The sequence below is a fragment of the Micropterus salmoides genome, unplaced genomic scaffold (assembly GCF_014851395.1).
Source record: "Micropterus salmoides isolate LMB-PRFRI ecotype aquatic unplaced genomic scaffold, ASM1485139v1 Ms_hic_scaffold_3089, whole genome shotgun sequence".
Taxonomy (NCBI): domain Eukaryota; kingdom Metazoa; phylum Chordata; class Actinopteri; order Centrarchiformes; family Centrarchidae; genus Micropterus; species Micropterus salmoides.
Window position 1 is genome coordinate 1 of NW_024042361.1, and position 13,336 is coordinate 13,336.

At 40.1% G+C, this 13,336-nt stretch overlaps 1 protein-coding gene across 1 annotated transcript; it reads left to right on the forward strand.

Annotated features, from left to right (window-relative positions):
- Positions 1-2,775: 2,775 nt before the first annotated feature.
- Positions 2,776-13,088, forward strand: LOC119884019 (glutamate receptor 2-like). Its single transcript, XM_038694494.1, has 3 exons — positions 2,776-2,835; positions 5,095-5,229; positions 12,777-13,088. The coding sequence occupies exons 1-3, from the start codon at positions 2,776-2,778 to the stop codon at positions 12,945-12,947; spliced, it is 366 nt and encodes a 121-aa protein (XP_038550422.1). The 3' UTR covers positions 12,948-13,088.
- Positions 13,089-13,336: the final 248 nt, after the last annotated feature.

The following is a 13,336-nucleotide window of genomic DNA, read 5'->3' on the forward strand; positions in this document are numbered from 1 at the left end:
AAATGCATAATATTGATAAGTAGTTTTGTTTTTTAAGAATTAAAAAGTGAGTCCTAATCCTAAGGGTGGTAAATAACCGCAGAGAAGCTGGCTTGGAGGAGGATTATTTTGCCGTCAAATAGTTTGACTGTGATGGCATGGGTGAATTGTTTATGCTTTGTCTATCAATGGTTGGGCTTTGATGGCATTTCATGGAATCTGAATCCAAAGATAGAATGAGCTTATTGAATCTGAATCATTTCAAATCCCTTATCGAATCTAATTAGGATGAGTTTTTTAACGTGTAAATAAAGTTGAAAAGAACTAAAATTGTGCACTGGAGATTTGAGTGGCAGCCTATTTAATGCTTGTAACCTCTAGATACAACTGGAAACATTTCTAACGCATTGAAATAACAGCTGTAGCCTACGGACTTTCTCTTTACAATCCACCTTAATACCAGAAGTTCTGATTCATAAATAAGTAACTGGATCATCTTATATTGCTAGTATGATCTGAATGAAAGTCCAGCTGAGAAATTTTGACAACTTATATAACAGTGACAATGACAGTTAGATGTTCTCTACACGAGCTCTGACACTTGAGACTTGACTTGGCTCAAAGACTTGTAAGCATCTGTAGTAAACAGTCAAACTTGTTTTAAGGGGAAAATGACACATGGTAAAATTATTACCCAAACAAAATTTTTGTACAAGCTTGAGGTGTTTTCCTTTAGTTGGCTTGTTTACAACTTCTCAGATCATTATGCTTGTTTTCCTTTGCCCTATTGGACTTTTTTGGTGATGTCACTGGAATCCAAGATCTCAGTATTTTTTTTGAGAACAATGTTACCATAAACCATAAAACCAATTACTGTTTAGTTTTACCAGAGACGTTTTATAGAGGAGACACGCCACTCAATCCCATCCCATCCCTCCTACTAGAAAGCCAATAGTCTGCTTTTAACAGCCGAAGCGGTAAACATATTTCAGCTCATCGTGTGGTTTCACTGATGTAAGAATCTACTGTGCATGCGTGGAAGTGGTGACGCATACGTAGTAGAAGTATAACCATTCAAGAAAAATGCTTTTTAAACCTTGTTTTTTGGGGCAAAGTCATCAACTTTTTCAGTGATTATTATTAGATTTTACTACTGATTCTATTCATGTAGTTTTCATGTCCTGGTGACCAGTAAAAGTGCAGTTCTGTCTCTCTCCCCATTCATTCAGATCCTGGTCAGAGCCTGGTCTTGTTAATCTGAAATAGCTGCCCAGAGGCATTCCCAAGATGGCGGCTGAGTGGCATGACTTGCCTATGGACTGGTTTTACTGAAAACACAATTTGAAAGGAAAACAGACTGACACACAAATGGCTTGCAGAGAGCACATTTTTTGCTAATGAAAAAGGACAGGAGAGAAAATGATTCGATAAGAGATTTGTAATTTATGAACCAAGAACCAGCTATCAGAACCCAACCCTATCGCTGTGGTTCTATGAAGACATATCAAGTGATTTCAGACATATTACTCAATATTCTTATTTCCATGGTTATTCAGCAGGTTGAGCTTAGTCACTATAACATGGTAAAGCTAATCCTATCAAATACTGTTAAGTTTTCTGTTAAGACGAGAAGCATTCCAGCTGTGTTTATTCTGTTTATACTAAGGATTAAGAGCCCATGCTGTTAACATGCATACCAGCACGAGGACTGACATTGACAACAATTGAACTGCTAACAGCCACTGTGTTCATATAGAAATGCGGTGAACCTGGCGGTGTTAAAGTTGAACGAGCAGGGGCTACTGGACAAACTGAAAAACAAGTGGTGGTATGACAAGGGAGAATGCGGCAGCGGAGGAGGGGAAAGCAAGGTTAATACACACACAAACACAGACACACACACACACACACTCACACACTAAAACACACACTAAAACACACAAACGTGAGTAACATTGGGTTATCAGGTGTTTAAAAAAAATCTAAAGAAGCAGCACAGTTATAACGCCACATGTGAACACAAAAGGTAATAATGTTAGCACTGCCAAGCTGTAACCTTTCAAAGAAATATAAAAACAAATTATACGTCGTAGATGTTACATAGAGATTGAGCAGTTGCTGATAAGCACCACTAACAGGTAGCGTTGTAGTCTTTGCTGCTTCTTCCAACAATGTGTTGCAATCTGTTTGGTTGAGGTCAGGGTTAGGGCAGGCTTCAGGCACAAGGCCAGGGTCAGTTGACCTCACACCAGATGGCAGCAACAGTGCAGGAGAAGAGCCGTGGATAAAGAGTTTGGCTAAACTCTTTTTATCTATGGCTCTGACCTGGAGGAATACTGCTGCTGAATAAGCAGAAAGGCTTTTCACTGCGGCGCCTCTCATTCTCTGTCTCAGGGGCCAAATAGTGGGGTCCTGACAGCATAAGATTTAATTTTAAACAGCTTTGTCCAATTAATTGTGGTGATAACAGACTAAATGGTCTACATAGTCCTGATGTCCAACATGATAGCGTTTGGCAATAGATGGAGTGATATGATTATAGTCTTTAAATTTAAAGTAATGTGGAAAAATATTGTAAAACCAAGCTTTAATGTTGTGTCATTCGTGACATGAAATTCCTGCTAAACAACAAAACATTAGTGGACCCTGTCTTGGTTGCTAGACCAGAGTGTGAGAACCGCTGCCCCACTAATAACATAAGATAACATTGATAATGATGTTATTTATGTTATTCCCATTGAAGAGTACCAGTTAACCTTGCCGTATTGAAACTGAATGAGCAAGGGACCCTAGACGATGAAAAACAAGTGGTGGTACGATAAAGGAGAGTGTGGCTTCAAGGACTCTACCAATAAGGTTAGTTGTATATGTCTGTGGATCAATCAAACATGCACTGTCTGTTCACACATTTATCATGTACAGTAATCTTAGTTTTGTGTGTATTAAGAAAAGAAAGTATATCTACACTCAAAGATTACAGTAGTCCAATATTTCTATGTGTAAAACTGAAAGAAAAACGTACACAGTATTGATGGTACATGCAGTAAGCTGCATGTACTGAATTGTCAAGGACACCCTCAGGTTAAAACATGATGCTTCAACAGTCAAATGCTGATAAGAATAAAAACAAGTGGTGTCCTGAAAACTGAGTGGAACTTCTTAAGATCAACTCAGAACCATTAAGTCCACTTTTTGGCTGTTGAATATTAAATTTTTCTGTCTGTCTTTTTAACACTAAAGTTAAAGTCTGTCTGTCTGAAACCCTGTTTAGACAGAATTTGTTTTCAAGGTATTGTCTGTGTACCAATTGTCCAAGCAGGGTAACAAGGAATTAGACACTGAGGAAATGCAGACAACTGAGGCAGGGCTGCAGCAGTTCAAATGATTTTATTACCAATGTCAGAGGACAAAATGCTTAAAAGGGCTTACAGGATGATGAGGCAGGAAAGGGTCAAAACCAAAGAGGAGGCTAGTGATATAGGTAGGAGCACTCTGGAGGCTGGTGACAAGGCTAGAGATCAGGAAAGGCAACTGGCCCCAAGAAATTCAGCTACACGATAGGGCAGGCTGCTGAATAAGTTTTCGACATCTAGAAAACAGGACCCGTGCCCCGGTGTTTGGAGACCAGGACCGGAGGCTGGAAGATGAGTTGGTGGAGGGAAATGGTAGACTGCTGCAGCGGTCACCAATCTACTTTTCCCTAGCTCCCCCAACTCACCTTCCAGCCTCCGGTCCTGGTCTCCAAACACCAGGGCACCAGTGTACTGTCTCATTGGATTGCTGCAGCACAGGAACAGGTGTCAGCGGGACTGTCGACTGGAAAACTGGAGCAGGCGAAGGCCGTGCTACCGAACGGGGGACCTGACAGGGCTGATGCAACTTGGTGGTGCTGGTCAGTGAACAGGCCAAGGTGCTGGGCAGCTGAGATCCAGTGACATGGGCAGCCACGCTTCCTTTGAAGACTACACTGTAACCTGTGAAAATGGCATGGCGAATCCCTTCAAAAGACTGATCTCTTAACATCATCTTGTCTCCTTAGTTTCTCCTGGGGTTCAGGGTATCCTAGATCAGGACAGACAGGTAGCGAGCTAAAAAGGACAGGGTGGCTGCAGGCTCACAACTCCAATTCTGGACTGGATCAGGCCAAGGCGGCTGTGGCAGACAGACAGAGGCAGTAGTTTTGCAGCCTGGGCTGGAGGCTGAAGGCTAGCTGGCTATTAAATGTTCAGTTTTTCTGTCTATTTTAACACTTAAGTTAAATTCTGTCTGTCTGAAACCCTGTTTAGACAGAATTAGTTTTCAAGGTATTGTCTGTCTCACAATTGTCCAAGCAGGGTAACAAGGAACATGAGGAATTGATGCAGACAACTGAGGCAGGGCTGCAAACACAAGCTGGCACAGAGTGTGGGAAACACGCACACTAGGCCTGCACAATATGAGGAAAATCTCTGATGTCTGAGACGCTTCTTCAGTTCTGAGCTAAAGAAGTGTCTCAGATGAGAGGCAAAATGTCTTTGAGTATCTTCAACCAGTCCAGTTGCCCTTGATTTTAACCTTCCTTGGTTAGATGTTTTTATTTATTCATCTCCTTGTCCTTGATTTAATTTCCCACAAGCTTGTCTTCTTAATACAATTGATTCCAGTGAAATCGCTATGACCAGTGACGTAGCTGAGACGTATCTGGGATACTTGTTGAGTACAGTGTTCATAGAAATGATGGCCAGAGCTGTTTGTGGTTAAACCTTAGATGGTATTGAGTCATTTACTAACATTTTGATGATGGTCAGTATCTGCAAACACAAATACTTGAATATAGTGCATACAAAGGTACACACTGATTTACACACAGACAAATTAGTAAAGAGCATGAGTGTTTTAAATGTGTGCAGGTTAGGTTTAGTCAAATTTTCTGTGACTATGCTGTCCTAATCTAAAGCACCTAGATGTATTTATGAGTTAACTGTGTGCACATGACAGCTCAGTTAAGTTTTATGCTGTAGTTCTGTGGTAGTGTGTCAGTCATTAAAGTTAGCTCTTTACATAAAAACACCTCACTAACACTTCTTTGGGCTGACACCCTCTTTTTTTCCCCCTCTGTGTGTGTGTGTGTGCTAGGAAAAGACCAGTGCTCTGTCTCTTAGTAATGTAGCGGGAGTCTTCTACATCCTGGTTGGGGGTCTAGGTCTGGCCATGATGGTAGCACTGGTAGAGTTCTGCTACAAGAGTCGTGCAGAGGCAAAAAAAATGAAGGTACGTTATCTTTTAAAAAAACAGTTTCTAAAATTATCTTAAATACAATTGGTATTGTTGTAATATTATTGGTATTCCATTTGCTATGTAGGATTCTCACTAAAATAACTATCCAAATCTGAATTTATGTGCGGAGTAATGTTACAGACAAATGAACAAATGCCTTCCAGTCAGAAAATCAGAAAAACCAAAACCTGTGTGGTTAATGTGATGTGTATTGTAGTATTTCTACATGTGTGAAATTCATACCTCATATTAGTGAGTTCAGTGTGTAAGAAATAGCATGCCAATGTTTTTTTATGATACTATTTATACAGTAAGGTAACACTCAGCCACCAGTTTATTATGTAAACCTTTACGGTCATTTTCTGGTGCTGTTGAATTACATTGTGTTACACTTTAAACTGAGTTGTGTTTCTAATATTTAGTCCAACATATTTACGTCAATGAGCATATACACAGAAATGAACCCTCAGTATAACAGCAGCACAACCTACAGCCTCTAACATTACCATAAAGTTGAATCAACACCGCAGTAAAACCAAAACTGAACATAGTTCTTTCAGAAAGGTAGGATATATTGCAGGGCTGTTGGGCTAGACTGCAGTGGTTTTGGACGTAATAAACTAGTAACTGAGTGTGTATAGAAAATCTAAAATACTAGGAGTTGAAATCCAAATTCATGCCGGATGCAAGATGTCAGCAGTGCGCAAGCGCTACAGATGCATCAGTCTGTTCAATCCACATTGACTTCGATCACCTCTATGAAGTAGCTCTCCTCACAACAAACCAGCTGTCTTTTCAGCAGCACTGCTAAAAGGCAATGGCCAGTGTAAGCCACAGTGTCATTACAAGGCTAAATTAATGTCATAAAGATGCGCTACAGGGAAAAAACAAAACATGAAGCTTAAAAAACACATGATGTGGGCTTCATAATTAAGTCATTAAGTCTAGAACAGCTAACTTTTAGACATGTTACGCCTGGTTGGTCAACCACATGTAGACCTAACCAGACAATCCTTCACTTCCATTGCTCACTTGGATTTTTAGTATACATAGAGAGATGTTAACATTAGATAATACAGGGTTCAAGGTAGTTTATTTATCATTATACAACACAAGGTTTTATAATCAAAAGAATGTTTGTTGTCGCTTCATACTATAAAGTTAACAGATAGTAAAATGTATATTAAAATATGAACATATAAAATAAAACAATATATACAGTTGTTAATATACATGTAGTCTACATAGGCGACAAGTATACACCCAGAACATTCTGCAGTGTATTTTATGAATTTGCATCTGTGGTGAATGTGAACTGCAGCAACAAAATGATAAAATGGGTTTATACATGGTGTCCATTTTCACTGTATATAATCTATTATTCAATTAAAGATTCTTGATCCTTCGCCAGTGACTCCTGGTTGATGACATTATCCCCTTCCCAGTTTATGCTGTGAGCTGTGACCGCTGATGTTGTCTGTTTTTGGTGTTCATTTCGTCTCTTATTTAGGGTCCCTGCTGTTTCACCGATATAGTTTCCCCACAGCTTTCATGTGTGATGTCACAATGTTTTCATACACCACACCAGCATTCCTGTCAAGGGGGGGGGGTTGTATTCAAGGTGTACCAGTAATTTTAAGGTTCATTCAGCCATTCACCCATGAATGAGAAGAAAAATTCCGTTTTAGGTGTCTGAGGCTGGATCAGAACCTGGCAGTGTGTCTGAGCCTGCCCAAGCAAACAAATGTGTGTTAACCACCTGTTGAAGCCCTGTTTAGCAATGCTCTTGGCTTCTCGTCTGGCTCAGACTTGCATCAGGGTGATTGTACCCTGTTTTAATTGCTCACAGTTCTAGTAATTATTTTCAATTATTTTCCACCATGTAAAACTAGTTGTGAAACCTAAGCTAAGTCAAAGTTGGAAAAGTGAAATTGTCTGGGTAGGTATGAGAGTGAACTCAATGAACAAGTGATCCAGGTCAGCCATAAGTTTAAAAAGCAAAAGCAAACAAGCTTTTGTTCTTAATTTATAAACTGTACACCACACATTCAAATGTGTAAATGTTTTTTTTTTTTTGATTATAGCTTTTTTAGAGGTTGTACATTCCTTCTGCAGGCGGTTAGTGCTGTGCTCTGTGAGTAACAGTTAGGCAATGTGATTGTTTTATGGGTTTGCTTTTAGGGTTGGGGTTGAGAGGCAGTATTGCTACCCAACAGATGTGTCATATGAATATGATACAGGCCAACTCAGGCGAAACCAAGGAGAGGACGGGTGCTTTATATCCACATATTCGGTAGATTATATCACACTCACTTATTCCCATGACATTTTATTTGCAAATTTGCAAATCACCCATTGGGCATATGGTTGATTTTCTACTTTGACACACATTTTGCCTGTGCAGTATGAATAGCTGATTTACTATGCAAAACGTGGTGTAAATCAATCAGTAGGGCATGTAGTAAAACTGACTACTCACTAACTAACTCACCAATACACATTTCATGTTTCACCATATTTGGTCACAGCCACTATGTGATTCAGATTTGGTATATCACAGTTGATTTATGAATTTATTTTAAAACAGAATATTTCATTCATGGTCTTATGGTGGTCCTGGTGGAGTTTCTGTGGATGACACAAAAATAAAAGATCTTTAAAATGTAATTTGCGATCTGGTGCTGCCTTCTGTTGAATATGTCTGTACTTTTTGAAGTTCATTGCAGGTCATCATATCTTCTGAGTACTATCTTGGGCTGTTAAGAGCCTGCACCTTCATGTGGCCATGCACGTTCTATTGCGGGTTTGAATCCTGGGCATTGAGCTCAAGACTGTTATGCTCAATTTACCTCTATGTTAGTTTTGCAGTATAATACCTAGTGATATTACATCTCTGCGAGGTGTAAATTGCTGTAAGAGCTGCAAAAGCATTACCTTATTTGCATTTGACTTGCAATTGTTCATGTGTAAAACTGTTACTTGATAACATAGCAGATATAGCATATGTCATAAATTGCCCAAATTAATTTTTCTACTGGGTTTTCCTTCTCCCCTCCTCTTTGCCTCACAGTCTCATGATCTCACGGTCAAATGGTTAATGGTCTTGATTACATGCCAATGAATGACATAGTGGTAGCTTCTGCTTTCTTACTCTTAAGAAGAGTCTGCTGTTAAAGCAGAATAACTGTTAAATGATGAATGTAAAAAGTATTTTAAAAAACTAATGTGTATTTTCATTTGTTTGGCTGTATCGATGTGTAAGTTAATTTTAAAGACACTGTAATTAAAGCCTGGGTGCAACAATCAAGATCTCTAATCATGGTCTCACCATAGTCTCATGCCACCAAAAAATATGGCCAAATTTGAAATGTAGATTCATGAGTTCATTTAAAGACAACATGTTACAGCACCCTTTGTTTGGGTTTGTCAAATGTGGAACGATAAATAAGCTGCTTATACTGAAAATGCCTATTAAATCTTGTACAATTTGGATCACTGAGATACAGTGTTATTCTAAATATAACTGTTACAAACAAATCTGCGGCTCACAGATCCAGACCCCACAGCTCCACAGCCACAAACACCTGAGACTACAGGAGAGGGAAGAAGTTGAGTTAGTAACATAAATTAATGTGATAAGAATGCATACAAAAGGAATTGCAATATCCTAGAAGAAACAAATGTGTGGACTAGTTTTTTCGCATCATTTTGAAATATGCCTGTGCTCCCTGATGGGTTGAAGATGGAGTGATAGGGCTGTTTCACCTTTCACTGCTGGTGCAGTGATCTTGTCACCTGTGCTACTAAGCAAAGTAAATTACAGTAACAACCCAATCATTTATAAATACGCATTTGGAAACAAATTAAGAAACCTTTTAAACTCAGCACAATGTCCCTCTATGGTATCTACTCATAATTCATTTCCACTTCCTAATCTGCACCTTCCAGTTTTGATGAATGGTATGAAATGGGAACATATAGTGTTGGCAACCTTTACCTGGGAGGGATGTTTGCATCCTTCCAACAGTTCCAAGAAAAATATGCTCTCCCACAACAGGACTACTGTGATGCTGATTCCCAGGAACCTAAAACTGTTAACCTGCTATACCTCAGTTCCACTGAGTTAGTAAGAAGCGTGTGTCCTTGCCGACTTTTACCTAAAATCAATAATTAGCTCCTTGGTTTTGCTGACATTGAGCAGTAGGTTTTCTCTGTGCACCACACAGCAATATTATCAATTTCCTATCTCTCATTATTGTTTGAAATATGGCCGACGATGGTGGTGTCGTCCACAAACTTCACAACAGAGTCTCTCCATGTCGGGGGATGCAGTTGGTGCACAGCGTGACAGGAGGGGTCTGAGCACACAGCCCTGTGGGGCTCTGGTGGTCAACACTCGAAAATGAGGTGTGCAAGCCAATCCAAACTATCTGTATCTGCTGATCAGTTTCATGGTGAGATTGTGTTGAACGCTGAGCTGAAATCCACAAACAGCATTCTGATGTAGGTGTTGTTGTTCTCAAGGTGTGTGAGGGCTGAGTGGAGGGCAGTGGAGATCTGTTGGTTCTAAAAGCAAACTGGTGAGGGCCCAGGCTGGCTGGGATGTTGACCCAATTTCTCAAAGTACTTCATCCTAATGGGGGTGCCACAGGGCGCTCAGACATGACACTGCAGACTTTTTACACAGACAATGGTGGCTGTCTTGATGCTGGTGGGAACCCCCTTTGCCTTCAGAACTGCCTTCGTGGCATACTTTCAGCAAGGTTGTTGAAACATTCCTCAGAGACTTTGGTCCATATTGACATAATAGCACATTGCAGTAACTGCAGAAATGTCGGCTGCGCATCCATGACATGAATCTTCCTTTCCACCACATCCCAAAGAGGCTCTATTGGATTGAGATCTGGTGACTGTGGAGCCCACTGGAGTACAGTGAACTCATTGTCATGTTTAAGGAACCAGTTTGAGACGATTTGAGCTTGGTGACATGATGCATTATCCTGCTGGAAGAAGCCATCAGAAGATGGTACACTGTGGTCATAAAGATGGACATCGTCAGCAACAAGCTGTCATGTTTAAATAATCAGTTGGCACTAAGTGTGCCAAGAAAATATCCCCCACACCATTCCACCCCCACCACCAGTCTGAACTGTTGATACAAGGTAGAATGGATCCATGCTTTCATGTTGTTTATGCAAATTCTGATCCTACCATTTGAATTTTGAACTGAAATCGAGACTCATCAGACTAGGCAACATTTTTCCAATCTCTATTGTCTAATTTTGGTGAGCCTGCACGAACTGTAGCGTCAGATTCCTGTTCTTAGCTGACAGGAGCCACATCCGGTGTGGTCTTCTACTGTTGTTGCCCATCTGCTTCAAGGTTTGACTTATTGTGTGTTCAGAGATGGAATTCTGCATACCTTGGTTGTACCGAGTGCTTGTTTGAGTTACTACCTTTCTGTCATCTCGAACCAGTCTCCTCTGACCTCTGATATCAACAAGGCATTTTCGGCCACACACCTGCCGCTCACTGGAGATTTTCTCTTTTTCGGACCATTCTCTGTAAACCCTAGAGATGGTTGTGCGTGAAAATCCCAGTAGATCAGCAGTTTCTGAAATTCTCAGACCAGCCCATCTGGTAACAACAACCATGCCACGTTCAAAGTCACTTAAATTCCCTTTGTCTCCCATTCTGATGCTCCGTTTGAACTTCAGCAAGTTCAAACGGCCAAGCCATGTACATCACGTGTATTACATAAACATATGGAAGAAACACAATTCTTGTCAAAAGTCTCTTTAATATTATATATAATTGTAAATTATGTTACACTGTAAGTCAATAAGCATTCCCAGATATTTTCCAACTCCCGACAGGGTTTTTGTAGAAATATTATACTGGGGATAAACTTGACCAGTTCTGAGAGAAAAAAAGGCCTACAAGATCAATATAATCTGAAAAAAAAGCTAAGACGTAGAAATATAATCAGGGATTTTTAATTCACACACAGATGAGAGCAATGTATTTCTCTGAGCTGAACCTGATGAAGAGCTAAATCTCGAGTAAAAGTACTTTTTTGTTTACTGGGTCTGTCTGTCCTATCAGCCTTCCCTGCTACGTGATCCCACTCATCAATCCAAGACAAATGGATGCACATCATACAAAGTTGATTACTCATCTTTAATTTAAGTTTTCTGGCACCAAATACACTTGTCAACTCACCTTCAATCATGATATTTTTGTGGTGGAGGACTTTGTTTGGCCCAGTAATGCTGCTGGCTGTGTTGTTTGGCTTAATAGCCATTGGTGGGATCTCCTATGGCAATTTGGTCCAGACTAAATATAATTCACTGGAATGTACAGGCAAGCAACATCTGCGGACTGGGACCTCTTCTTGGAGTGGAGATGTGGATGGTAGCTATGTCTGTGTCAACCCAAAGAAGTTACATGGGCCCTGTCTCATTTGGGCCAGCCACTTGCAAAGCTAAATTGGGTGGCAGGTAAAGATGCTTTCCCCAGGCTGAAAAAAACTTACTCCTGAGATGTGGAATCTAGCAAGCAATAATTAATGATCTTTATCAACACATACTGTTGCTATTGCTACTAGGGCTGACCCCAAATAGTCAAAGATTTGTTGCTTCGATGGGCGGAGCCTGATTCGACTGTCAATCTCACAGTCGAAGCTTCGCAACGACATTTTGGCGATATGGGGGTGCTCAATGTCTGATTTTACATAGAACTACCAGTTTTCTCCCCATAACTTAATATACAGCCTATTACAATATACATTTCAACGTTTAATGCTGTAAATAAACATGTAAAAAGAAAAGAAACTTCCAATAAATGTTTTTAAAATGCGTAAATAAATCCAAAATTGTAACCCTAACCCTGGGTCGTCAGTGCGCATGTGTAGGTGTAGCGTGAATGTGTGTAGTGGCAGGAGGAACACTTACTGAAGAGACGAGCTCCAGCTGCACTGGTGTTGTGCCGAGTTATTCGCACCTCGCGGAACTTTCGCATAATTTATCACCGTTGATGAACCCCACAAAGATTATTATATCGTTTTTAAACAGCCGCTGCTTGAAATAGATACGCAAGGAACCGCGACATGCATAAATTTGTGCAGCCCGGCAAAACCTCTTCATAAGACCAGTGAATGGCAGGGGTGAGAGAGAGAGAGAAAATGATCAACAATATGCCTCAGTTTAGCTTCGGCTCGCAATCGCCATGCACAAAAACACACATGATTCAGTCGACTATAGGTAGGACTTGACGATTCTGATTCGACTATGTAAATCAATCCTTAGTCGGGGACAGCCCTACTATTTACTGTAAAAAATAACAAAAACATTTTTACGTGTAAACAGACCTCAAAAGGCCATTCTGTTTTTTGCAGTTACTACTATTGGTGCTCTCAATACGCAAAATATTGTTGTCACTTGAATTAGTGATAATAACAGTCCCACAGCTCAAGAGTCACTGTTGTTCCATTAGCACAATCAGTATAGTAATAACAATGACTTTATTTTTGTTTTAAAAAGGTGGCAGCCAACACCTTGTCGTCCCCCCAGCACACAGGAAACTACACACACACTCTGTCTTCTCCTCAACATGCCCCCAACTTCAACTTGCTGTCCCCCAGCCACCAGCCAAACTACGCCACCTATAAAGAGGGCTACAACGTTTACGGCATTGAAAGCGTCAAGATCTAACACGGGTAGGAGAGTGATGATTGATGGCTAAAACTTTCCTCACCTCACAGTCATAGACTTTGATTAGACAATTAACTGTTAATTGTTAACTGTTCATATCATCAAACAACTACTCAAATAAACTTATGGTGTTGTACAGCAGCTTCAATGGCAAAGTTTTTTTTAACCTTCATGATTCCTCTTCACTCGTCTTTGTACGTTGTTAAGCAACAATCAGTGAAACAAAGCATTTCCTGAGATAAAACAGTATTAAAAAGTGAAACTGAGCGAAACAGAGAATAAGAAGTATGATTTGACTAGATTATATAGAAAATGGTTAGCCATGGATTGAAAAATGAGATCTATTATTTAAAAGAGAAATAAGTAAGTCTACCACTGCAATGACCATT